The sequence below is a fragment of the Vanacampus margaritifer genome, chromosome 19 (genome assembly GCF_051991255.1).
Source record: "Vanacampus margaritifer isolate UIUO_Vmar chromosome 19, RoL_Vmar_1.0, whole genome shotgun sequence".
NCBI classification, from domain to species: Eukaryota; Metazoa; Chordata; class Actinopteri; order Syngnathiformes; family Syngnathidae; genus Vanacampus; species Vanacampus margaritifer.
Genome location: NC_135450.1, coordinates 8,613,475 through 8,640,858, shown reverse-complemented (window position 1 = coordinate 8,640,858; position 27,384 = coordinate 8,613,475). Strand labels below are relative to the sequence as shown.

Below are 27,384 nucleotides of genomic sequence, written 5' to 3'. Positions count from 1 at the left end.
CGCCAGTAATCATCACGACACTACGAAAGCACTTGTTTTACGCTTTGTGTACACGGCTGTCAACTCGCAGTGGCTCTTTGATTCACTAAATACAATATTTTGCTGAACCTTCAGCGTAAATGATGGTGTACAGTGTTCCCTCACTTTTCGCTGATGATATGCTTCAAGGTCCCCTCCCCGCGGTGAATTTCCGAGGAGAGGTTGACTTTTTATTTATTTATTGTACTTTCACGAGGACATTACGCCTCTATTAAGCCATTAGAAAAAGCCTGGAATAAATACCAAGCCACTGATTATAGGCTGCATTTCCCTAAAATTTAAAATGAAGTAGGAAGTTTGTTCTTACCACTGTTGTCGTACTTGCTCAGAGGGTATGAGCAAAGTTATTGACCTTTTGCACCGACGTCACTAAATAAATTAGTGGCGGACTCTCCAACGCACACTTCTAAAAATCTTATGCAAAAACTTTGACCAAATCTGCCAAATGTATAGAGTATGGGGTGTATTTGTTTTTTTTTTTTTTCTTTTTTTTTTATCTCTACACTAAATGCAATAAGATGAGAATGTTATATAAAATCATATCCAGAAACACAGCACAAAAGGAAAGACAACAGAAAGATTAATATCACGCATCAGGACAATGTGTCACAGTTTACCGCAGAATGCCTTTATTTCACTCACCCCAATATGTCTGCATTTTATTGCTCATTTGAAGCCACAGGCGGCTTTGCAATTCACAGTTCAAATATCATACAGGGCTTGAGTGCAAAAGAAATGCAAATGTTTGCTTGGCTTTGGATTGCCTTCTTTTCACAGCAAAGTTTAAAAAAAGAAAAATGCTTCTTTTTTTTTCCTCTTAGATATAGCAATCGGCAGAGGTGGCAAATCCAGGTCCAGAAAGTAAAAACCATGCCACAGTTTGGCTTTAGCCTCAAGTGCTAGCTAGCTAACTGCCTAGCTAGCTCCCCGGGTGCTTGTTTACCTGCTCGGGAGCTAGCTAGCACGAGGTGCTATAACCAAACTGTGCCAGGGTTTTTACTTTCTGGACCTGGTTTTGCCATCTCTGAAATCGGGAACGCACTAAAGAAAGTCACAGCAGGTTTCTAACGTCAAAGCCTCATCTCCAGGCTGACACATCAATCCAGCTCAAAGCACAACAAATTGATATGTTATATGCCAAAAATACAGTACAGTATACTGAGGCTGAGATTTTTGTTTGAATATGAATAATGTGATAAAAAGAAGGGATATGGTTCAGGTTGTGCTTTAGAGAAGCTGGGGAAGTGGAGGCTTGTGCGTTGATGAATCATTTCAAGATATAGCCTACTTTCTCTGATTTGATCAATTCTATAATTTAATCATTTGATTTGTCGCTCAAGTGACAACGTTTTACTTTGTAATGTGAAGGATACGTGTAATGTAAGACCACAAAGCAGCTGGAGGGGAGGGAGATCACTTTTTACAGTGGTGGCAAATCCAGGTCCAGAAAATAAAAACCCTGCCATAGTTTGGCTTTAGCTAGTTCCCTAGCAGTCGCTTGCTAGCTAGCTAGTTAGTTTCCTAGCAGTAGCTAGCTAGCGCCTGAGGCTAAACCCAAACTGTGGCAGGGTTTTTACTTTCTGGACTTGGATTTACCACCTCTGAAGTCTATTTTAAGGGAATATGGTAGTTCATAAATGATTACAGCTTAGAGGTTTGTTGAATGTGCGTCAATACACATCCTATTAGCTTATTACTGATTAAAGAAGCATCAAATGGCTCCATGTGTAAATTTAGCACTTGTGCAATATATTGCTATTTCTTTATAGATATATTAGAGTACCTCTTTATACAGCATTGTATAATTGCTTCACATTGCTCAATTTTAGAGATGTCCTTTCACTTTAAAACAGAGAAGCTAAAAATGTAATGATGGATTCACTTGCTTGGATTCGCCCTATCCCTGAGTCAGTCAGAAATGTTCATCTTCGTCTCTCCGGGACATTATGAGCTGCCTTCTGGGACCGGTAAGGTGAGGGACACTGGAGGGAGAGTCCAGCACTCCCGAGTCCAGTTTAGGGGTGGATGTGTAGCGCGGTCCAACCCGGCCGATGAGCCCTCGGATGTCCCTATGAAGAGCCGGATCGCTTGGAATGGAATTCAGACGCACGCCCTGTTCCGAACCCCCAGTGTCCCGGTCCAGACGGGGGTTACTGGCGCTGCTGGGAGATTGGGGATCAGCGCTGAAGTACAAGGTTGAACTGGACTCCGTGGGGCAGAAATACGGCTCCGGACTGTCTCCAAATACAGACTTGCCCTCTGGCGAGCTGCGCTTGAAATCCGATGCGGGTGACTCCAGTGGGCTCTCCATCTCCAAACTGTCATCCTCTGCTTGTTCGAAGGAAGTGGGTTCGCTCACAGTCTGGAACTCGTCTTTACAGTCCGACAGGGGTGCCAAGCCTGGTCCCTGAGACTCGGACGTTGAGACGCCCTCGCAGTTGCCACCTGCCGAGCTGGTGATGCCTTCGCTACTCTTAAACTCCTGGTTGTACTCCTCCAAGTCCAAAATGGCTGCCGCTCCGCCTGCCCCGTACGCTCGGTTGATCTTCCCCAGGTCGCCTGTCTTGAGGGCCAGCCGGATGAGAAGCCAATGATGGTGGTAGCAAGGACAGGAGCTGTTTGGCCTCCCTCCGCACGTGCTCGGATGCTCCAGCAGTGAACCAGCCACTCCGGAGAGGGAGAAGCTGCCGTGGTTTTGTACCCCGCCAACCGGAAGACTTTTGTCCCCGAGAGAGAAGGAGGACTCCCCTCGTTCAATGCACGTGCTACTCATGTGATTGTGGTGGAGACCCTGCGCAATTTCTGTTGACTTGGGATGCAGGAACCGGTAGTAGACAACCAGGGAGGTAGCACCTAGGAACCATAGAAGCAGGAAATCAATCGGCATTTTTATCTGCATGTAATTTGGGCAATTTATAACCTTTTTGTACCAATGTCTTTGGTTCAGTTTGATTTGATTCTAAGTAAGGGTGCACCGATCGATCGGCCGGCCGGCCGATTTATTGGTCCCAACTACGTGACCTGATTTCAACAGGAAGTGCCCCGGAAGTGGCATAATATCAACAGGAAGTGACCTGATGTTGACAGGACGTGACCTGGAAGTAGCCTAAAATCAACAGGAAGTGACCTGATTTAATTTAAATTTTGCTATCCCTTTATAAAAATAGAACGATCTTTGTCAGCCACTGTCCTCTTAGGTTTTTCATTTTTATTTGGGAAAACTACTTCATGTAAATTTAAAACAACCTGTTTGTATTATTTCACAGATTTTTGTCAATGTTTTCCCATTAAGTACTGAAGGTGTATTATGCTTGTCATGTTTGGTTTCTGTTTTTGGTTGTGTGTTTCCCTTGGTCTTGTTAAGTGTAATCCTGCCCTTCCTCGTGTGAACCAATCAGTGCCCTCAGCCACTTGTGTCTTGCCCCAAGTGTGTCTTGTTGTGTCATTAGCGTGTGTGTATTTATTTATTTCTGTCAAGAAGGCAAAGTTTGTCAGGCAGGATTACACTTAACAAGACCAAGGGAGACACACAAGGGAAAACACAACCCAAACATGACACTTGTTATGAAAAAATTATATTCGGAAAAATCGGAATCGGCAGGTCAGACTTTTTAAAAGATCGGGGGTCAGTGATTGGCCGAAAAATTGTGATCGGTGCACTCCTAATTCTAACTTTGATAAGGTGTGAACAGAACTGCTTGGTGGAAACAGGGATTTAGTGTCCATTTACATGAGTGCTTCAGACTCACCAAGTATAAAGCTGCATAGGACCGTGATGGGGAGGGTCATATTGTCCCACGATGCTTCGCTAAGTAAGTCGGAGGCGGCCAGCAACAACGTGGTGTTCTCGATCAGCATGAACTGAAAGCGGAAGGCAATGTCACATCATCATCGCATTGTTAAAGTAGCTCATATCATCAAAGAACTTGCATATTTTTCCCACTGGTCGCTGAATCAGTGGAGGCTGGCGTTTGTGGTTCTCACTCTGCTTCATCTATTCTTCCTTCCTTCCTATAGTCCTTCCTCTGGTCTATTGAGTCTCACTAATCTATTGGCATTTAGATGTTTCTGGAGTTGGTAAAAGATTCTGGTTTTGTAACTCTGTGAGTGGTAGGGGATGTCTGCTTGGTGCTCGATTTCACTTTGTTACAATTTTGTTTCCTTTGATCCTTCCTCTAGTCTCCTGGCAACTTGACGACTCTGGTGGGACTTTGAAGTATCCAGTTGAGGTGAAGGGTTTGGGATTTTTAACAGGTTTCAGGTGAGTTAAAGAGCACTACTAATACTGACTCTCCCCCCCCTAAATTGCGTATTCAAACGTAGCTTGGCTGTTTCTTACCGTATAAAAGCTGGCCATGCGGAAGCGCGACGGTCCATCTTTGATGTTGAGAAAGAGGAAGACGTGGACTAGCCCCAGGAGGCCGTTGAAGGCACGCCAACACCAGGGCCCGGTGCAGATGTCTGGTTGCTGTGATACCAGCCAGAAGGAGGCAGTCATCCAGTGAAAACCTGCAGGTCACGGTAAAAATAGACAGGATGTGTGTGTGTTTTGTCAAGCTGGGCCAGATGAGTAGTGTAAAAGCTACTAGACAACTCCCACGCAAGTCAGTATAGTTCTGTGATCCTAATTAAACATTGTATCAAATCTTTTGCCTTTACAAAGATAATAATGTTCAACCGAATGAGCTGGAGTTAGCTGGAGCATGTAACAAGAGTAGCTAGTTGGATTTAGCCAGAGCAGCTAACAAGAGTAGCTAGTTGGATTTAGCCAGAGCAGCTAACAAGAGTAGTTAGTTGGAGTTAGCCACAGCAGCTAACAAGAGCGCTAGTGAGTTAGCCGGAGCAGCTAACAAAAGCGGCTAGTGAGAGTTAGCCAGAGCAGCTACCAAGAGCAGCTAGTGGGAGTTAGCCGGAGCAGCTAACGAGAAGCTGGTGGGAGTTAGCCAAGCCATAAGGTGGGTAGAGCGGCTAAGAAAAGCGTCAGAGGGCGGCAAGCGGCGGGAGTCTGAATCACGGGACTCAGTGACGACCCCCCGGAGGCCCCAGCTGTGGAAGGTAAATGGCGGTCGATCCATTGGGTCGGACACTAGCTGTAAGCAGGGCTAACTACATTCGCAAAATTGTCCTTTGGACTTCCGTAGCAGGAAGATGGCGGAGAAATATATCACTCTTGTAAAGTAAGGCTCTTGGCATGTAATATAAGTACTGATTACAAGACCTACGACTGTATTAAAAAAAATGTACGTTGATGAGAGGACATATTTTTTTGCATATTTTTGAAATCAATAGTGTTTATTTATTTTTTTTAGTTATGAATGAGAATGAATTATTAGTTCACCACTAGATGACACTAAATTATACACACTTTAATGCCAAAATAAAAAATTGGCAATTAATCGACTTCAATCTATAATGACCAGTGGTCTGTCAGTCCGTCACTGACAGATGCCTGTTTTTTTGCCGAATGATGAACAACGGGAATCATTGAAAAAACTGATGGAAACGGGTTTACGTCCAGCACCATAATCGCTGGAGCGTTCCCGGGAATGAAATTGGGCATTTGCCGGCCCTCTATCTCCGGAACGCACTGTCAGGGAGCGACCGACGGGGCAGACGCTGTTAGAAAGCTCTTGTCGAGACAAATCCGGTGATACTCGATATGAGGTACGGTTCGGGAGATATGGCCGCCCAAAGACCTCCAGGAGACCGAGAATTTTCAAAAGCATACCCCACCGCCAATGGTTCCTATCCTGGGTAAAAATCGGGCATTGGTCGGCCCTCTATCTCCGGAATGCAATGTCGTTTTCGCTCTTTTCTTTGAACTTTCTTTCGTCTGCTTGTGCTACAAATGCATGAGATGTAGTAAGCAATGTGTTCTCGATGCCGATCGGCTGTTGCCGGCGCGACTCCGCCATTGCAGAAAGAAGATGATGACCTAAAGTAGTGGTGACAAACTGTAATTTAACGATGACAGAAGCATGCTTAAAACAATGATGACGGAGTGACGGAAGACGACCAATCGATTATTGAATTCATCCCCTAATACATGAGTGTGTCAAAAAAATTCTCATCCAAACAACTGATCCTCACCTGCCACTCCGCAGACCCACCAACTAAACACCCGGGCGAAAAACATGAGGCAGGTCACCCTGGCACCCAACATGCCCGCCCTCCAAACCAGCTGGCAGAGCAGAGCCGCCGGAGGCATGGCGAGGTGGCCCGGCCGGATGAGACAGCAGGCGCGGCTGTACAGCACCAGGGCCCAGGAAACGGACAGCACGCATAGACCGCAACAGTAAGCCACTGTAAGGAAAACAAATCCAAAACAGAAATCATGCATTTCCTGTTTTGAGGTCATAACCATGGAGGGCTTGCAACGTGCTCACCTGGGGACATGATGCCCACGTCGGTGGACATGACGATATACGCTTGCAGGAGGCTCTGGGGCAAGGTGACCACCAGAGCCTCCAAGAGCCAAAGGGCAGCGACGTCCGCCTGCAGCATGACGACGGCGCCGAGCTCTGCCACTGAGCCGTGCATGCGTGACACGTACCTCATGCAGTCCCATAGCCTACCAGCAGAGGGAGACAGAGACAGTTTAGATATCACTAGCTTTATAGGGACTCTTTGCATGACAGATGACGTATACGGTGTTATAATTTTGCAATATAAAATACGTTGACATCTCATGCGACTTGAAATTCAAAAGTTCCTCAAATATTTTCTTTTTTTTTTGTAGAGCTCAGTATTCATTCAATTTGACATCATCATTGCTCTCCTTTTTAAAAAAAAAAAAATAAAAATGTTTTTTTTTTCTTTCTCTTTTTTTTAAATATATATACATATATATACATATACACACATATATATTTTGTATGTGGGTGAGCATGTGCGTGCGTGCGTGTGTATTCATCAGTTCACCTAAAGCCCATTAAAAAAAAAATCCCATACTAATAATATAATATAATAATAAATTGCCAAATGCAGAAACATAAATCCTCAAATATTTTCTGATGTTTTACCGTATACCCTTAACACGTGTCACATTTTGTTTCAGGGCTCTCACCGTTTGAAGATACCCAAGTGTAGAATGTGTACGGTCGAGAGGTACCATCGCCTATCGTCGCCGTCGTCGTAGTACCATTTGACACTCAGCAGCTGCACCGCAGTGCCCGGCAGGAAGAGCCCGAGCGTGAAACCGGCCCACCGGGTCTCATCATTCCAAAGGTAAAACCCTATACAGTATATCACTGGAAAATGAACAAAAAATAGTCATAACTACCTAAAATTGATTAGAGATGGTATTCTACAATTCTTGCAATTTTTCTACTCAGTAATAGTTACATATAAATAGTTACACAAGTGTTCTGCTTGTCAAGGAGAACAGAGGGCTCCTTTTTGCCATGATTATTGTGATAAGAAGTTCTGTGAACAGACCGACCCCTTTGGAGCATTAGGTGTTGATGTTCAAGCTTGGTGCCATTGACAGAAGTCACACTTCACATTCGTGCTACACTTTCATGCACTGTCCTTGGCCCATTGATTTGCTTGGTCAGGCAGTCATCCATCATTTCCAGTGCGGAATCATTGTTGTTATGTGATATCATGCTTATAGTGCCACTGCTCACGTAGTTTCATGTTTGTAAAACATGTTCTACAAACAACAGTATGACTGTAAAGTTTTTTTTTATTATTAGTTATTGAGTTTAAATTTTCTTTAAATTTATCTATCTATCTATCTGCTAGCTAGATAGTGAGCTAGCTAGCAACCAAGCTATCTATCTATCTAAAATAGGTGCACATATCATTATATTTAGATTAGTTTGAAAGAAATTACAATGTGTATGTAACCATCTATTTTCTATACCGCTTCTTTTAATTTGGGCCAGTGGTAGGCTGGCGTCTATCCCAGTTGCCTTTGGGCAAAAGACAGAGTACACTTTTAGCCTGTCGCAGCCAATTGCAGGGATCATGCTAGGTGCGTCAGAATACTGCCGTCACAAAACACACAGCCTACTTCAAACTCAAACTACTAGTCCACCACGTCTACTGTACATTGTGCGAGGAGAGCGTTGTAGCAGGCTACCCTCTGAGCATCTGACACTTCCCGGCTGAGAATAACATCACCATGCTCGATTAACTTCCCTACAACGACAAACAATTCACACTCATATTCACACCTCTTCTATCATCCTAACCTGCTTGTTATAGCCCACACACGCGAGTGTGAGACAACCACTCAACCAATTGTGTGTCTAATTGAATGCAATTTTGTAGCTCTGTAGATAATTGATTTTGTATTACAATATTATGTGCTTTAAAGCCAACGACGGTATCAAAAAGGTACTGTATGTTTAAAATTCCAACTGGGAGCTGAGCACCCCTAAAGGTCAGCTCCTACAGTCCTAGAATAGAACCTGCATCGTCTGAATAGTGGTCCAATCAGCACCACCCTAGCTCCCTGCCTTCATTCATCGCAGCTAAACGTCAACCATCAATACGTCATCAAAAAAAAATCTAGCATCCATCTGAGTCGAGTATAAAACGTGCTTCGGCTCCATGCACCCCTGAGCGTGCCGCGTATGGATGCCCGATGCCCGTTGCCCGGCCGGCACACTTACGAGCGCTCCTCTCGGCCGCGATGACCAGCGCCGACACGCCGAGAAGCGCCGCCTGGCACCAGGCGATCCAGCGCTCGCTCCGCCGGGCCGCCGACGGCCTCCTGCGGCCCACCGCCTCGGACGTGCTGATCATGGTGCCGGGCGGCGGCGGCGGCGGAGGCTCCGAAACAGCGACATGATCCTGCGCATCCCCTTCGCCCTCCGTGCGTCCGTTCTTTTCTTCTCCCGCTGCTTGCCTGCTGTCAAAATAGATGACGTCAACGCGCACTTTTAAAGGGCCAGGCTCACCCGACCGGCTCTTCTACTTGCGGGCACTTGACCTCCTCTCATCCTTCTCAACCAAAACTGCGTTTTTGAACCCCATCAAATTAATGTTTTTTTTCGCATTTGCATTTTGTGCATTTTTTTTAAAAATTAACTGTGTGTGTGAATTTTATCCTTGTGCCTCAACACTGAGCTATCCTCAAATTACAATTTAAAGGGTGTCAGGTGGCCTATTGTCTGAGCAGGCTATCCAATGTTATGATGGAGGAGCACCTCCAATTCACTTACCCGGCAACATGATGGTAAATAAATACCATCCGCTTACAGAACCTCTACCTTCACCCTTCTCCGAAGTAATACAATCAATCACTGGTCACAAAATTGGGTACACCTGCACAATATAATGAGATTCAGTGCAAGAGCTGCATCAAACAATTAGCATTTACTAATAACGGTCATTTTCAGTTTAACTAAGTTAGCAATGCGGTTATTATTGTGATGTGTACTGATAGTTGGTATGTCAGCCTCACATTTGTGAGAGTCTAAGTTGGATTTTTTGATTATTTGAATTTATTTATTGAATGTGTATTTCGAACACACTGTAAAAAATACTAAACAAAATTGCAATATGCATTGTATCGCATATAAAGAAAGTAAAGGAGTGACAAGAATTAATATTCTAAGTCTACTCAGTTACCCATCCTAAAAGTGCCCAAGTTCATTATATATTCTAAATTGTACAAGTGCGCATGTAAGGATGATAGGTTGTTTGTCTATATTTGTCCTGCCTGCGGTTGCCTGGCAACTAATCCAGGTCCAATTACAACCAAATTAAACATTTCAGATCACCCATGACCCTATGAGAACAAATGCTATGGAAAAGATACAATAAATGGATAGATGGTAGTAGTCTGGGAAAGGAAAACATTTTTGTATTTTTAATCTGCATCTCTCATGATTTTCTGAATGTGTTCATTTAAAAAAAAATGTTTTAACCGTTCTAATGAGCCTTCAGTTGGACGATTTTATATGAATTTTTTACTACTGTATTATTTGTGCCTTGATAAACGTCATACATTGTTGGAAAAATAGACATGGCATCTGTAAAGCATTTTTTTTACAATGGAATTTTAAATAGAAGTGCCGCAATCAGCATTTCAGGAAGGAAATATAATGCATATAGGGGTGTCAGGCAATATATTTTTTTAAATTTTTAATCGCATGACTTCAATAGTTAAGTCACGAGTAATTGCAAATGTTATATCTATTCTAAAAGTGTAATATATTTTTTAATAATTCATAAAATTGAGTTAAAATTAAAAAGATGTACTGTAACTGTCATTTTTCTGCCACTAGATGGCATAATTGCATATGTAAGACATTGGTGACAGCTCAGTGCATTTTTCTTTTCATAATAAGAGCTATCTAATAAAAATAAAATACAACTTGACCCCAGTCTCCATAAATATATGCATTATTATTAAATTTATTACTGCTAAATGTTGACGTGGACGTGCCTGCTGCGTTATGACTGGAATTCCCCCAGTACAGGCTTTCCAAGTAAGTAATGAATGCACTAACTTTGACACCCCTAATGTGTGTGTATATATACATATATTTGTCCAAAAAACGTCCTCCTATCTTACCCCTAATTGATGCCTGGTCCTCATACACCAAGCCCCTATGACATGATACAGTCTGTCTGAAACTAAACTGCACAATCATGTTGAAAGCTGGGGAGGTAAAGCTTTGACACATTCTGTTGTAAATAAACCCCTGAGCCCATAACAGGAAGTTTATCTACAAGCCCCTTACGTCAGCATAGCTCGCTCACAAAAGGGCACCACTACATAAACAATGGAGGCTTCCTCTTCACAGTCATACCTCTGCTTTATTTGTATCTTTAATTAGAAGACATACAGTATAAACACACATCCATTCTCACTCTTACTGGTAGGAATATAAAAAAAAAAAGAATAAAATGACGTTTTTGGGTGACTTGACAATACAGTGATGTCTAATGTCACAAAATTCAGTTTGTATAAATCAATATGAACAACTTAATAAATTAGCAACTTTTTATACATTAAACCAACAAAGTCTCAGGTCGTGCTGGTAATTTACGTGCAACAGTCGTTTATAGATGAGGCTTTACCTCAAATAGGGCAGTGCCAGACAGCTGCTGAGTTGACCTGTAAGGATTACATGGCTGGATTAGCAAGATCGTCTTCAGGCTCTGACTCCCGCTTGATGCAGCTTGGATGCAAAGGTGGAGGAGGTCCAAGGTGGTGTTGCGAACCCTTCTTCTCCGAGAGTTCAAAGGCCGCCACGGCGCCGTCCCGCTGTTTGGAGGTCCGAGCGTCCAACCTTCGTATGAGGTCGAGAACATCCCTCTTGTCCATCTTGGCGTCTGCCGACATGGCCTCGAGCTGCTCGGCCGCTTCGCTCACGTCGAACCTCTCGATCTCCGAGTTGACTTTGTAGAGTTCCTCGGAGGAGCGCTTGCTTGAAGGTGAGAGCGAAAGAGGGCAAAAGCCTTGGAGGTGCACCTGAAGGCTGCACTGGTGGAAGTATGCACAGGGGCAGCAGGGACAGCGGTACGGACGTTCCCCGGTGTGGAGGCGTTTATGGAGCTTCAGGTGGATGAACTGAGTGAAGCGGGCCGGGCACAGTTTGCACTGGTAAGGCCTCTCACCCGAGTGCAACCTCTGGTGCGTCTTTAAATTACTGGTGCTGCTGAATCGCTTGTGGCATACCTGCGTCAAACAAGGAGAAGACCGCTAGGTTATTCCCTGGCCCAATTGTATCACTTAAATGACTTTTTACATGCAGTCAACATTTGGATTAAGGCAACCTCTACTGTCAAAAGAGCCGTTTAGGCCAAAGAAATAACAAAAAATCTGTCTGGAGCCGCCAAACATTTGAGCATTGTGATGAACGAAACAGTGTGTTTGTGTTTTTTTACTGAGGGCCCAAGAGCTCATTTGAGCTTCACCATAAGAGAAAAATATGCAACATCCAATTTTGGGGGATTTATTTTCTTCTACCTTTCGTCTTCCATTTTTGGATTTATTTAATTATTTTTGGGGTAATTTTTCATACATTTTTAGACTTCTGTCAAATTTCTGACATATGGTTTATTTGGACATTTCATGGCTATTATTTGACATTTGTCTTTTTTGCTATCAATTTTCTGACATTTTTGGCAATTTTGTGATGATAATTTTCAAGATTTCTTCTTTTGCCTTTGGACATTTTATGGTTACTTTTTGGACATTTCTTTCCAGCCTTTTCTTAAATCGATTTTCTGACTTTTTTTTGTGGCAATTTTGTGGACATAGTACATTTTTAGATATCTTCTTTTTTGTGGACATTTTATAGTTACTTTTTAACTTTTCTTTTCTTTTCTGTTTTCCTCCCCCACCAAATACATTTTCTGATTTATTTTATTTTTTATTTTTTTCAGGAAAGCTCAGTATTGTTCATTCGATTTGATTTTTTGTTGTTGTTGCCACTTTAGTGTACATTTTAAGGACTTTATAAAGTGGAAAATTTTGTGAGATTTTTTTTCTCGGAATATTGCCCCCACCGTCGTAGTAACCCAGGGGTCTTATTTGGGTTTTTAAAAATGTGGATTTTTGTGCGTCTTTACATGACCTTTCCTTTTTCCAAAGGGTGCATACATAAAGGTAGCGATTTTGAGGGCTGATTGAAAAACCTACCTTACACTCATGGGGCTTCTCTCCAGTGTGAACCAGGTAGTGTTTCTGCAGGTGTGCCAACTGAGTAAAGTTCTTGTTGCAGGTTTGGCACGTGAAGGGCCGCTCACCACTGTGCACTCGCAGGTGGACCTGAGGACACTCGTTAATGTTAACATCCTCCAAACGACATTTGTTATGCAAATTCATCATACCTTGAGATTTGACAACTGGCCAAAGACTTTCCTGCAGATGTTGCACTCGTACCGAATCTTTCCGTTCTGCCTGGTGAGCGGGTACGACAAGGTCTTGTATCCGATCATGTGTTCCTCCCGTTTGGCCTTCCTGATGGCCGTTGCGTCCACGGTGCTGCTTTGCATTGCCGTAGTAGGTTTGGAGGGGTCACGGTCCAACGAAGCCGCCGTACCCAGCGGTGGAGAGCATCCTCCGGGTGCGAGCGAGGGCTGCGCTCTAAATGGGGTTGTGACCACGGACGTGGCACCGGATGTGGACGGTAAAGGGACGTCTGCATCTCCACGATGCTGGGAAGGACTCTTGAGGTAGTTTGATCTTTGGGATATGAGGTTCTTTTCATCTTTGGTCTCGCCAGTTGGAGAAGGAATGAGGTCTTTGGTGTTTGATAGTGCAAGTGTTAAGTTCTTGTGTTCTGGATGGAGGAGGTTTGCGTAGCTATCAAAAGGCAGTAAATGAGCGGAAAGTGTCAGGTAGGGTTTTAGTCGATCGGCATAGGACAAATAGGTGTGAGGTAGAATGCTGTCGGGGCAAAGTGAGTAGTGGGGTAGGAGATAGGGAGCGGGCCTCAAGGCAGGATAAACTCGATCCGGTTCTGGATACGATTTGGCTAGGACATGGCTTGGGATGTGCTGGAAGCTGAAGTGCAAACCAGACGGAACGTGGCTACTTAAAGTCGGCTGTTTGGCAGCCGGAGGACTACAAGACGGTAGAAGGGGCAGAGCTGCATATCTGTGGGCAGGTTCGGAATGGGACTGAATGGGGTAGACGGTGGGGAAAACCGAGAGGTTATCCTGAGATAAAGAAGCGTCCATTTGTCGGTGAAGGCTAGCGAGGGGTTTCGGGGGCTCTTCTCGGAGGATCTCAGTCATGCTGTGGCCTCGCTTCTCCGTTGTCTTCTTCTGTGATTGTCGACGCTCTGTTGACAAAAGAAACAAAGCTCAGGACGTAAAACTTAAAACGATTTATTTTTCTAGACAAGCCTACATTCCACTAAACTTCAGTTTGCGTTATACTGTTTTCACCCCAGTCCTATAGGTGGCGGTAGTGGGTGCCAACATAGAAAGCCTTAAAGCTTTTACATGAGACCCTAACAAATGTAATGGCCGGTAAATCTAATTAAATTCTTACATTTGCACTTTTGACAAGAACTAATTAACTAACAAAGGAGTAGAATGAAGGAAAAATCATGAGGTAAAAGCTGTTTAAAATAACGCAAATAAATTCCAATATTCTTCAAGAACAAATTCCAATAATTGATTTCAATTAGTTACAATATTATGATTTTGTAAATTTATTATTGTAAAATCGTGCATTTTGTCCTCATATAACAACGATGACGTGGAAAAAATACATCTAACTTAATATTATGGCAGTCCCTCTCAAATAGGGGCCACAGTGTAATGCCAGAGAAGTCGTGTGTGACCCCATGGAATGTGTTTTTCCCCTTCCGTAACATAATAAAGTGTAATTACACATCCACTACAATGGGTGGCAGTAGCACTCTCTGACTAGGAGTATTAGCTTCTCTACAGAGGTGTACTACAATTTCATAGACAATATTATATTATAATTTAGGGGGGGTCAAAATTTGTGCATTAATTTTGAATTATTTTAAAAATCCTTTAACGCCACAATTTTTGAAAACGCACGATTAATGACCGCCCCTTACTTGGAAAGCCTGTACTGGGGGAATTCCAGTCGCAACACGTCCACATCAAAATTTAGCAGTAACAAATTTAGTAACAATGCATATATTTGTGGAGACTGGGGTCAAGTTTTATTTTACAATTTAAAAAATGTGCAGAATTTCACAAGTTGCGTCACGTTAAAGATTCGATAGCTCTTAATATGAAAAGAAAAATGCACTGAGCTGTCACCAATGTCTTGCAAATGCAATTATGCCATCTAGTGGCAGAAAAAATTACCTCAATGCAAATCAATATCACACTTGTTTTTTTTACAGTACACTACATATTTTTAATTTTAACTCTCTTTTATGAATTATGAGATTATTGTATCAATATCTAAAATATGCAGATATATTTCTATTAGTTTAAAAAAAATCACTTCTATGTTTAAGAGTATGAAAATTTAGAAATAAATTATTTTATTGTACATTCAGAAGAGATATAAAATTTGAGATTAATTGAAGTAATTGCGAAAAACAAACAAACATTTTAACCGCTTATTATATTATATTATAATCATTTTCTTCTTACTGGGGCTTTAACAAAAAAATTCTATTTTGAAGCACTGTATTACGGCTACACTGAAAAAGGGGGGGGGGGGGGGGTCAGAAAAGTTGTAACAATATATGAATAAAGTCATAATATTCCAAGAAAATTTTCTATAATTTATTCTTGAAAATTAAAGCTTTTTTCCCCCCTTACAGTATTTTGATTTTAGAAGTTGAATTAAATGTTGTTATTATTATTATTATTATTATTATTATTATTATTATTATTATAACCAACTGAGCATTAGGGCCAAACTGGAAATAAAAGGTAAAATTATGAGCATTTTTTTTAAAAACTTATAAGAATAAATTCACAATTACAATTTAAAAAAAAAAAGTCATATCTTAATTCTCGTACATTTACATGTAAAAAAAGTATCAATCCAAAATAAATGTTTCCTGTGTATTATTTAATTGAATGTTACTAAAAATGGACTCAGGATCGTCTCTTTTCATATTCTCAAAAATGCCTGAAGAAGGGAAACAAACATTTATGAATCCGAACCAAAATACCCATTCCATGTCAACACATTATGAGGTCATGACTACAGCTATGCTAACCACTTTACCTATGCCTGCACGCGTCACCCCTTCTCCCTTAACACATTTAGGCCACAAAAACACACAGTGCAACCCTTATCTACTATTTCCCCCTGTTCGAACCAACCCCCTCCCCGCCTCCAACCCTGGGCAAACAAACAGCCGACACTCAGAGACATCAGTCTGTCAGCGGGGTCGGCCTGTCAGGAAGTTCAAGTAGTCACTGGAGCGCTTCCTACTTCTCCTCCTCCTTAAGAGCCAAATAAATAAGAAGAGTCGTGCCAGAATGCTGTCAACAGCTCAGGCGACCCGACAGTCATCCATTTGAGCATTTTGGTGCGCGGCTGCCTTTCACTCTGGAAGCATGTGCACTCTTTTGTGTTTGTGAATGGAGAGGTCGCATGCTTTGTGTGGCAACAAGCTGACAGCTGTGTTTCCGTGTGGCGTTCAAGAAGGAACTGACACAAGACCAGAAATTGGTCTCGTCTTACCTACAAGGACTACGGCTACACCTGGGACCGCTGCCTCCATTCAGGGGGTCTACTTACTCTTTTGTGTCCCCGGCTAACAAAAGGCCAGTGGGTGTGGCTGAGCCGCCTCTCAAACACCCGCACAAAGGGCGTGTCAGTCGGCCACTTGTTTGATTGCGAGTATCATCCCTCAGTGGCAAAACTAAAATAGTTCAACTATTCCCAGTATTCACGCCATGACCGCTTCAATTTTTTAATTCCCAAAATACACGCCTTACCCACAATTCCCAATTTTGTACCTTACTTTTGCCCATTCATTCTTAATGGGAGATTCTACATTTCAAATTTACTTCCACATTTTTTATTCGATTCACTCTGTTCCAATTTCAATATATTCCACCAATTCACGTAATGAGCGCTTCCATTTTTTTCAGTTTAAAAATACACGCCTTACCCACAATTTTTGATTTTGTACCCTTCTTTTCCCCATTCATTCTGAATGAGAGATTCAACATTACCATCTACTTCCACCTTTTTCATCCGATTCACTCTGTTCCAATTTCAATATATTACACCAATTCACGTCATGAGCTCTTCTATTTTTTTTTCAGTTAAAAAATTCACGCCTTACCCACAATTCCTGATTTTTGTACCCTACCTTTCCCCATTCATTCTGAATGGGAGATTCAACGTTACCATCTACTTCTACCTTTTTCATCCGATTCACTCTGTTCCAATTTCAATATATTCCACCAATTCACGTAATGAGCGCTTCCATTTTTTTCAGTTTAAAAATACACGCCTTACCCACAATTTTTGATTTTGTACCCTTCTTTTCTCCATTCATTCTGAATGAGAGATTCAACATTACCATCTACTTCCACCTTTTTCATCCGATTCACTCTGTTCCAATTTCAATATATTGCACCAATTCACGGCATGAGCGCTTACATTTTTTTCAGTTCCAGAATTCACGCCTTACTCACAATTCCTGATTTTTGTACCCTACTTTTCCCCATTCATTTTGAATGGGAGATTCAACGTTACCATCTACTTCCACCTTTTTCATCCGATTCACTCCGTTCCAATTTCAATATATTGCACCAATTCACGGCATGAGCGCTTAAAAAAAAATTTCAGTTACAAAATTCACGCCTTACCCACAATTCATCAGCCACTATTCATTCCCAATAGCAGATTCAACATGACCTTTCTACAGACTTTTAAAGTAACGTACACAACATTTAACTCATTCATTTCACTTTAGGGATGAATATGGGATCTATTCCCTACTTCTTTCTTCATACCATCCTTGATATTTAACACCTTACCCCTTTCAGTTTTTTTCCACCACAACTTCTACATTTATTCACTGATTCAAACCGTTCCAACTTTCTCACAGGTTTTCCTTCAGCCTTACAGCCTTCAAACGCAATTTCTACAAAAATTGCATTTTCTAGTTAGCTATAAAATGTTATTGTTTTGGCACTGCGTCGTGCTTTATAAAGTGATGTCGCCACCTACTGACCTGGCATGCATATTATAGTGATTTGAGTCATTTCCCCCCCCCATAAGTATTTTGTCCTTTACATGGAAAAAAAAAGGTCTAGGAAAAAGCACTAAATTCTAAACAAACATTCAATTAACAGCCACTTACCAGCACAGTCCATAGCAAGCTGCCCCAGGGGCGGGTAGTTACAACGCCGGGCTAGTTCCGAGCAGTACCACACCAGCAGCTCCTGGCCAGGAAGAAGGGGCTTAATGGTGTAGAAGTAGATGTCCAGACCACTCTGGCACGCAATCAAGTTCTGCTCGTCGACGCCGCAGGCCGGATTTACGTATCGCATCCAGTTGCTCTTCTCTTCATTCAAACCGTCCAGGATGTGGTGTAAGGTCCCATAGGAGAAGACCTGCAGCCGGGGACAATCACACACACAATCATGCTGATGACGAATCAGCTTTATGACACGCTCCTAACCCGAAACTATGAAGTCACAGGCCGCCTGAAGCTTTTATGGCAAATGCGATAGAATCTCTCTGAGATAGGCGCCGCAAGTCTTAATGGAGAAAAGTAACAGAGGAAGTTTACTTAATGAGTACAGTGCTGTTTACACTCTCATTCGCTTCATCATGGATGAATCATCAATTTTATTGGCTTTTCGGAAATTCACAGTCATCTTCACATTTCGGCCCTCACAAAAAACGACTTCAAGTCAACAATGAACGTTATTATAACAATTTACTTTAACTAGTCCTTCAGACTAAATTCACCCACTTTTGCTCTACTATATAAAAATTCAGTACCAGGAAAATTACAGGCTAAAAAGTACACTCTAAAATGGTTGGCTCAAAAATGGACCGACCCAACGATTAGAGTTATTAAACAAATTAAATTAATACAATTATTAAAGTAAAATCATTTAAAAATTATTCCACAAATCAGCCTTTTTTGGGGGGGCTTGTTTTGTGGGTTATTCATTTAACCCAACTTTTTGGGTTAATTGAAAATCCCTGGGCAAAGAAAATGGACTCACCCAACTTTTTGAGTTATTTAATCCAAAATGTTGGGTCAAATTAAATAATAACCCACAAAGGTTATCTATTTGACTCAACTTTCTGGGTAAATTGAATAACCCAATTGAATTGGGTGGGGAAAAAAATACTTCTTTTTTTTAATTATCTAATCCAAAAGTTGGGTAAAATTAACCCATAACCCACAAAGCAACCCAATTCTGGGGTTATTTTGTGGGTTAGTCATTTGACCCAACTTTTTGGGTTTAATTGAATAACCCGAAAGTTTGTCCCTTTTTGACCCAATTTGGGTTATTGTTGACCCAACTGTGTGCACCTTGGTACTTTTTGGTCGTATTTTAGCAGATCTTCGATCACTAAATTGAAGGTGTGTAAGCATACTTGTTGACAAAGCACTCAAATAAACTCATCTGGTTTCACTTGCAACTTCTGCAGATGCGTTGGAAATGTGAGAGAGTGTCATGACATTTGTCCAAATGCCGCTTATTTGGAGGGTGACGGTTCTCAGGTTCAAAAGCCACTTCCTTTTGCCGCGTCAGTGTGCAAGCGTTCGCTTATGCTGGAAAAGCGCGTTCTTTTCGTACGCCGTATTTACTGGCAGAGACGAACGAGTGCAGTGAGGGGAGAAGCGCTGCGTCACTGAAACCAAACAGCTGCGCGCTCATGTGGCCACGAATGGCCTTTATTGACACCCCAGTGATGTCAAACTTCACAGGAGGCAAAAACCACAGCGGCTAACCAGTCCTGCAGCACGGCCGCATCGACATCTTAGACGGAGCAAGAGGATGTGAATGGTTTTCAAAACCAAACATGCGCTCGCTCGCTCTCTCGCTCGCTCGCTTACCCTCCAAAAATACTTTCTATTGGCATCTTTCAGCAGCGTTTCGTTGGTGTATCTTTCCCCCACTAGAGGCCCAAAGCGTGTCCCCTTTGGTATCAACTCCTTGCTGGTCACTCCAAGCACCTGCCCAAAGACAGAAGAAGAGTCAACGATCACGTAGTTTACATATGGAAGGCCTTGGCAAATGTCCAGATGATTTAAAGAGCCTAATTAAAGGGATGAACAACCAAAAAGGTAAATTTGTAGGATTATTCACCCCCTTAGAAGCACGTTTTTTTTTTCTGGAGAGCTCAGTATTGTTTATTCGGTAATTTTACCGATTTGACATGTCATCATCATTGCTCTCCTTTTTTTTTTTTTTTTTTTAATTTTTTATTTTTTTTAGAAGCACTTTTAAAATTTTTATTAGTATTTTATTTTTTTATTTTAGAAGCACTTTTAAATACAGACATTAGTTGAGCAACTGCCATGGCTAAAGCGGTTATGAGATTTTTTGGTATGCAAAGGAAATATCCTTGCGACAAGAAAATCCATTATAACTGTTGGCGAACGTCTGCCAGAGGTCTTGAATGAACTTTTTTGATGTTCACTGACAGTTCTTGTTACAAGGAAATGCACAAAATATCCTCGCGACAAGGAAAGGAAGGAACAATTTGAAAACAGAAAATTCTTGCTTCAAGGAATTCAAGGACATTTTTGCGACAAGGTAAACAATTAATACTGTTGGTGAGCGTCTTTGCGATTTTGAACAAATGCCATTAGTCTTAATGGTCACTGACAGTTTTTTTGTGGGGTTTTTTTTTGCAAGGAAAGGAAGAAAAACTGTTGGCAAAACTCTGGCAAACCTTGACAGTTTTTGTTGTCACAAGAAAAGGAAGAAACATTTTGAAAACAGAAAATTTTTGCAAGGATTCTTGAAAGGAAATTGATATTGAATGTTCAGAATATCCTTGCCACAAGAAAAAACATTAAAACTGTTGGCGAACGTCTTCACAATCTTGAACGAATACAACTGACCGTTTTTCTTGTCGTAAAAGAATTTTTAAGCATAGGAAATGAAGAAAAATTTGCGTCAGCATTTTTAACGGTCACCTGCAGTTTTTCTTGTCCAAGAACCATTAAAACTGTTGGCGAACATCTGACGAATGTTTTGCGAACGTTTGCGACCTTGAACGACCGCTATTGACATTTTCTCCCTTCGCCCCTCAGTGGGATATGGGCTTTAAGCAACCTTCCAGAAAGACAGAGTGATTGAGTTTATTGTTCTCCTCCGCTTACTCATGCTGAATATTTCAAAAGCCGATCGTCCCACGTTGTCTTCCCCGGCATTAAAATTTCACCACGACTCATGTTCCGTCACATCCAGGTGTGAAACGCGCCGCTCTCGCGCCTCCAGGGTGGGAAAGAGAGGATAAAGTATCATGGGCATCCCCCCTCGACTCTAGTCAGCGGCACCTTGAGCCAGGCGTTCAAACCCTTGTAAGGCAGCTCCGTGGCGGTTCTCTTGTGTCATGGGGGGCTGTAACAGATCCTACTCTTTGGTGTCAGCCAGACCCCAGACAGACTTTACTCCAGGGTCAACGTTGTATTTTAGCATCTTGACTGCTTCCTATGATCTCGTCTCGCAAAAACACGTCTCTCTCCATGTATCATCCATGGGGTTAATCTTTTACTGTCTTGTCTTACGATCTACACTCTAAAAACAGTTGGGTCAAAAGTAACCCAATTATGGATCAATTTGACCTAACTTTGAGTCAATAAATGGGTCTTTTAGTGTAAACAACTCGTAAATATTGGTCAGATCTTTTACTTGGGTCAAAAAATTAGGTCATTTTGTATAAACAACCCAGAAAGTTGGGTCAAATTGACCCATAAAGTGAATCGGTCCATTTTTGGTCCATAATTGGGTTACTTTTGACCCAACTGTTTTTAGAGTGTGGTTTATGTTTAACGCCATTGCAGGATATATTACGCTCTAAAAAACAGTTGGATTAAAAAAAAACCAACTATGGGTCAAAAATTGACTGATCTTCTACTTGGGTGAATTTGACCCAACTTTCTGGGTTGTTTTATACAAAATGACACAAAATGTTTTGACCCAAGTAAAGGACCAACTTCCAATCAGTCAATTTGATCTAACTTTGAGTCAATAAATGGGTCTTTTAGTGTAAACAACTCGTAAATATTGGTCAGATCTTTTACTTGGGTCAAAAAATTAGGTCATTTTGTATAAACAACCCAGAAAGTTGGGTCAAATTGACCCATAAAGTGAATCGGTCCATTTTTGGTCCATAATTGGGTTACTTTTGACCCAACTGTTTTTAGAGTGTGGTTTATGTTTAACGCCATTGCAGGATATATTACGCTCTAAAAAACAGTTGGATTAAAAAAAAACCAACTATGGGTCAAAAATTGACTGATCTTCTACTTGGGTGAATTTGACCCAACTTTCTGGGTTGTTTTATACAAAATGACACAAAATGTTTTGACCCAAGTAAAGGACCAACTTCCAATCAGTCAATTTGATCTAACTTTGAGTCAATAAATGGGTCTTTTAGTGTAAACAACTCGTAAATATTGGTCAGATCTTTTACTTGGGTCAAAAAATTTGGTCATTTTGTATAAACAACCCAAAAAGTTGGGTCAAATTGACCCATAAAGTGAATCGGTCCATTTTTGGTCCATAATTGGGTTACTTTTGACCCAACTGTTTTTAGAGTGTGGTTTATGTTTAACGCCATTGCAGGATATATTACGCTCTAAAAAACAGTTGGATCAAAAATAACCCAACTATGGGTCAAAAATTGACTGATCTTCTACTTGGGTGAATTTGACCCAACTTTCTGGGTTGTTTTATACAAAATGACACAAAATTTTTTGACCCAAGTAAAGGATCCACTTCCAATCAGTCAATTTGATCTAACTTTGAGTCAATAAATGGGTCTTTTAGTGTAAACAACTCGTAAATATTGGTCAGATCTTTTACTTGGGTCAAAAAATTAGGTCATTTTGTATAAACAACCCAGAAAGTTGGGTCAAATTGACCCATAAAGTGAATCGGTCCATTTTTGGTCCATAAATGGGTTACTTTTGACCCAACTGTTTTTAGAGTGTGGTTTCTGTTTAACGCCATTGCAGGATATATTACGCTCTAAAAAAACAGTTGGATCAAAAATAACCCAACTATGGGTCAAAAATTTACTGATCTTCTACTTGGGTGAATTTGACCCAACTTTCTGGGTTGTTTTATACAAAATGACACAATTTTTTGACCCAAGTTTGTTTTATACAAAATGACACAATTTTTTTGACCCAAGTAAAGGATTTGACCAATATTTGTGAGTTGTTTTACATTAAGACTCATTTCTTGACTCAGAGTTGGATCAAATATACCCAAGTAGATGATCCGTCCATTTTTGACCCATAGTTGGGTTACTTTTAACCCAACAGTTTTTAGAGTGCACCTTACAACATGCTTGTAAATTAGACCTTAAGCCTAATGTGGCTGACCTATAAGGCGTGCTCCTGAACTTCCTGGTGTCTCTACTTTGCTTTACGGTGTAATTGAGCACTAGAACAAAAGGGCTGAGAATCGGAGGTAGCTACTAATCACAGAGACCTCAGGCTATGTGCTGAGGGGCTCGGCAATTGTCTCAGGCTTTGCCTCGACATAGCAAGGCTGAAATTAGACAAGAGCACGTCAAGTACTTCCCGCGCGGTGATTGATGAATGGATGCAGGAGTGATGCAAGGTAGCGCAAAACATGTCAGGATATGACTGCGTGATGAACCAACCGCCTTACCTTTGCTGAGTTTAGGCGGCGTTTCAGGGCCAGGTTCCTGGGCAAGGACCTCTCGGCTCGTGTTTTGCTGCAGTTTTTGGACGCTTCTTCCAGAGGTTGGTCCTTTACGATGTACGTGCACTTCTCCTCAAAGTCGGCCTCGCTCCACGACGTCATGCCTGAGTCCGCGGACTCTGCCATTGAAACCGCCATGACCTCTGTCCTGTGCGGTGACCCTTCAGAGGTTAACATGACTGTACTGCACTCAGAGGACGAGGCCTGGGGAGGGAGCAAGATGTTAACAAGGTTATTTCCCAAGAGTCCCGTTGTGGAAGTGGGCTACAATTGTGACGTCAAATATGTGATATTGTGATGATGATGTGCAATTTACAGTAAAAAATTAAACACAAACATAACAGTCTTGCTGTGGCAGAGATAAAAACGCTGATATGATATCCTAAAAGTAATCTCCAAAAGCTTTGGGAAAATTCAAAACAAGCAAGCTTTTATTATATGTGACCTACAAAAATTATTACTGGGTGATCTTGTAAAAAAAAAAAAAAAAAAAAAAAAATCCTATTACATTGTCATGTGCCTTACTTTATTTACCCAGATTAAGTAAAACATACACTTGCACTAACAAACAATCAGGCATGAATATGATGGATTATTTTTCTGTAATTATCTAGTAATTACTGTGTAACTACAACTGTAAAGTTTTAATTGAAAATCTAAGTTGAAAAGCTTTTACAATTGTTTCAAATTATGTTCTGGAGTGACACTTTCTGCAGCGGGTGATGACGGGTACAACAGATACTGGTGATTGATTCATTACTGTTTTTTCTCTTTGAAAGCCAAAATCTCGAGGAAAAAAAAGACACCGAAACAAGCCAAACTAATGCAATGTAAGCATTCACAACATACATTTTTGTAATCATCTAGTAATTACTGTGTAACTACAACTGCTTATTAATGGAGATCTTAGTACATTGTTTTCTGTAATTATCTAGTAGTTACTGTGTAACTACAACTGTAAAGTTTTAATTGAAAATCTAAATTGAAAAGCTTGTCAATGTAGATATTAGTTAGTATTTTAGCTGCATTTACAATCGTTTCAAATTATGTTCTGGCACGACACTTTGTGCAGCGGGTGTGACACGTTGAACAGATACTGGTGACTGATTCATTACTAGTTTCTCTCCTTGAAAGCCCAAATCTCGAAAACAAAGACATTAAAACAAGCTAAATGCAATGTAAACATTCACAAAATCAATTCTATAAATAAACATGGATTAAGAGGCCGACCAATGTCGTATAGACTACTGAAGTTGATGACCCTGGGCCACTACTGTAACAAAAGTACGATACTCCTTATAACAAGCACGTGTAATATCAAGCTGTTATTTTTACGGTCACATTTCTTCATACTGTCACTATAAACAGTGAAGCAACAGGAGGCACTTTACAAGATGCTACGGAGCTAAAATTACAGTGAGGAGGCAGCAGCTACTTACTTTCCCAGCCTCGGCGGCTACTACCGGACAAACAAACTTCAAAGCGGAGCCCTCACGCTCGCTGCCCCTCTGCCCCCGCTGTCCCATACATCCTGTGAAAATCCCAGTCACAAACCCCGGAGCTGTGAGGGAGGTTCCTGTGCGCGTCATTCTCCCACCCCCCCCCCCCCCCCCCCCGCAGCAAAGTCCACTTTCACAAGGAAGCCGGCCAACGTTCTCACTGAATCAAGCAGACTTCCTCTGGTCCAAATGAGGCTCTGTGCTCTCTTTTTCCTCACTTGTCTACTGTCTCTCCCTCCAGTTCACATGAAGATTGTAGACAGATAGCTCACCCGCAACGCCCCCACCCCACCCGGCAAAGCTGCGACTGATGGGATGAAACAGCGAAGACAGAAGAAGCTTTGATTAAAAAAAAAAAAAAAAACAATGCTGGGATATGCCCTCGCAGAACGGCTTCCTCCTCAGGCTCCTCAGGTTACCACTCAGATGGTGATAAGATAGCAAACAGTTAAATGGGACCAAGCAGACGTGGTCGACAAAAAAATAATAATCCTGGATTGATTAGTCTGAATTTTAAATACGTGTGTGAGGGAGAAGTGTGTCAAATAGTACTTGTAAGCATGGTTTCTGAAACTTTTATGAGGCTCAAGACCCAAAAAGTTTAATTTAACATTACACTCAACAAACACAAATTTGTTTCGACCCTTGACAAATTTCGAGTTAGGCTGAACTGCTACGTCTGACACTAAATTTGCTGCCATTCGAAATTTGAATCGCACGGGAATTTCGTCGGAATGTTGCAGGTGCAATCAGGGCTGAACTGGCACCAAAAAATAAAATAAAAAAGCGGTCCTGACATTTTGATTTTCTTTGCCCAACCTGACTCCTGATATAAATATAAATATTTGGCTTTTCTTTTCTAAATGATGTCATTGTTTTGTTTGTTTCTTTCTTGTGTCTTGTGCCATTAACAGCCCAAAGAAACAAAATAATCAATATAATTCCAAATTTTTCTATATAAATATAAATTTGGCCTCTACTGTACTTTTTCTTAAATTAAGTTGGAGTAAATACCAATGGATCTTACTCTTAAGGCTGTCAAATTATACACTCTAAAAACAGTTGGGTCAAAAATAACCCAACTAAGGGTAAAAAATGGACCGATCATCTACTTGGGTCTATTTGACCCAACTTTTAATAAAAAAAAAATGGGTCTTTTAGTGTAAAACAACTCATAAATATTGGTCAGATCTTTTACTTGGGTCAAAAAATTGGGTCGTTTTGTATAAAACAACCCAGAAAGTTCGGTCAAATTGACCCAACTTTGAGTCAAGAAATGGGTCTTTTAGCGTAAAGCAACTGATAAATATTGGTCAGATGCTTTACTTGGGTCAAAAAATTGGGCCATTTTGTATAAAACAACCCCAAAAAATTGGGTCATTTTGTATAAAACAACCCAGAAAGTTCGGTCAAATTGACCCAACTTTGAGTCAAGAAATGGGTCTTTTAGCGTAAAGTAACTTATAAATGTTGGTCAGATTCTTTACTTAAACGTATAATACAACCCCCAAAAATTGGGTAATTTTGTATAAAACAACCCAAAAAAATTGGGTTAAATTGACCCATAAAGTGGATCGGTCCATTTTTAATCCATAATTGGGTTACTTTTGACCCAACTGTTTTTAGAGTGTATGATTTGTCCCAGTTAGTCAGTGAAGAAGGAGGTGGAGAAATACATTTTAAAAAGCATATAGTACTTATTCAACCCTGGTTCAACTTTTGATTTAGGAAACTCAAATTACAGTTAAGTTAAAAGTAAAGATAAAATAACGGTAAACCACACAAGCGACTTGAATTTATAGCAACAATCCTGAATCTATAACATTGTCAACAGAAAGCATCATTGTACTCAAATAACTCCAATTAAAAAGTTACCCACTGCACTCCACTACAGCAACACAACGCTTTGACACGACAACGAGGACGCCTCTGAACAATCAACAGCAAACGTTGTTAACTTTTCACCCCGCTTTGCTGCGAAAACGCGCGCGCCTCGGAATGAGTGTCACAAGACTGACAGCTCACTCCGAAACCGTGGATGCCAGCGTTGACGCGGCAGAAAGCATATTGTGAAAATCAAGACATGAGTCAAAGCCGCACACAGCTGTGACCTCGCAAGTAACCTCATAAAGACGCTCCTTTGTCTCTATAAGCGCAGCATGGCGTGATGCAAAACTGTAAAAGGAAGTAAAGGGGGTGAGTCCGCCGGAAAAAATTGGCATTAGTTGGAAAAGGATGTAAGGCACTTACTGTGAAGCCTTGAGAGGAGCCGCACATAAGTGAGGCTGTGTGGAGAGCTTGAACGTGTGTGAGCAACCGGTGGCTCTCGTCCCTCTCTAAACGTCTCTCTCTCTCTGTCATTCACTCTCGCTCGCTCTCTCTCTCTCTCTCTGTCTCAGGCCGCCTTCTATCTACCTGTTTGTGAGCGACGACAAGGCAACCTCCTCCCCTTTGGCCCCGCGGCTCCTCCTTGCAGTGTGCGTGTGTCACTCTCTTGCCCCAAGGCGTGAGCCTTTCCCTAAAGGTGGGGGCT

The 27,384-nt window shown here is 41.4% G+C and overlaps 3 protein-coding genes across 5 annotated transcripts in view; 1 reads left to right on the top strand and 2 right to left on the bottom strand.

Moving 5' to 3' along the window:
* Nucleotides 1-645: 645 nt before the first annotated feature.
* xkr5a (XK related 5a) lies at nucleotides 646-11,216 on the bottom strand. The gene is made up of 8 exons (XM_077552329.1): nucleotides 11,080-11,216; nucleotides 8,661-8,899; nucleotides 7,106-7,289; nucleotides 6,426-6,610; nucleotides 6,130-6,342; nucleotides 4,379-4,548; nucleotides 3,789-3,900; nucleotides 646-2,892 (listed from the first exon to the last, which is right to left on the bottom strand). Exons 2-8 carry the CDS (start codon nucleotides 8,791-8,793, stop codon nucleotides 1,952-1,954), a joined length of 1,938 nt encoding a protein of 645 aa, XP_077408455.1. The 5' UTR covers nucleotides 8,794-8,899; nucleotides 11,080-11,216; the 3' UTR covers nucleotides 646-1,951.
* prep (prolyl endopeptidase) overlaps nucleotides 3,565-27,384 on the top strand; it is a 45,041-nt gene continuing 21,221 nt past the window's right edge. Inside the window, exons 1-5 of one of the 2 annotated variants that reach the window (XM_077552327.1) lie at nucleotides 3,565-3,851; nucleotides 4,257-4,300; nucleotides 4,389-4,560; nucleotides 6,144-6,344; nucleotides 7,097-7,266. The gene's annotated coding sequence lies outside the window, so the exon portion shown is untranslated. Of the gene's footprint in view, nucleotides 3,852-4,256; nucleotides 4,301-4,388; nucleotides 4,561-5,047; nucleotides 5,095-6,143; nucleotides 6,345-7,096; nucleotides 7,267-27,384 lie in introns of those variants that run through there. The other variant, XM_077552328.1, reaches the window with a different exon arrangement.
* On the bottom strand, nucleotides 10,796-27,294 carry prdm1c (PR domain containing 1c, with ZNF domain). 2 transcript variants are annotated; one of them, XM_077552324.1, is made up of 7 exons: nucleotides 27,102-27,294; nucleotides 23,299-23,556; nucleotides 19,500-19,619; nucleotides 17,781-18,033; nucleotides 12,838-13,793; nucleotides 12,647-12,775; nucleotides 10,796-11,680 (listed from the first exon to the last, which is right to left on the bottom strand). In XM_077552324.1, exons 1-7 carry the CDS (start codon nucleotides 27,210-27,212, stop codon nucleotides 11,126-11,128), a joined length of 2,382 nt encoding a protein of 793 aa, XP_077408450.1. In that variant the 5' UTR covers nucleotides 27,213-27,294; the 3' UTR covers nucleotides 10,796-11,125. The 2 variants fall into 2 exon arrangements, with proteins under 2 accessions (XP_077408450.1, XP_077408451.1); XM_077552325.1 differs by lacking the exon at nucleotides 27,102-27,294 and adding an exon at nucleotides 24,792-24,853.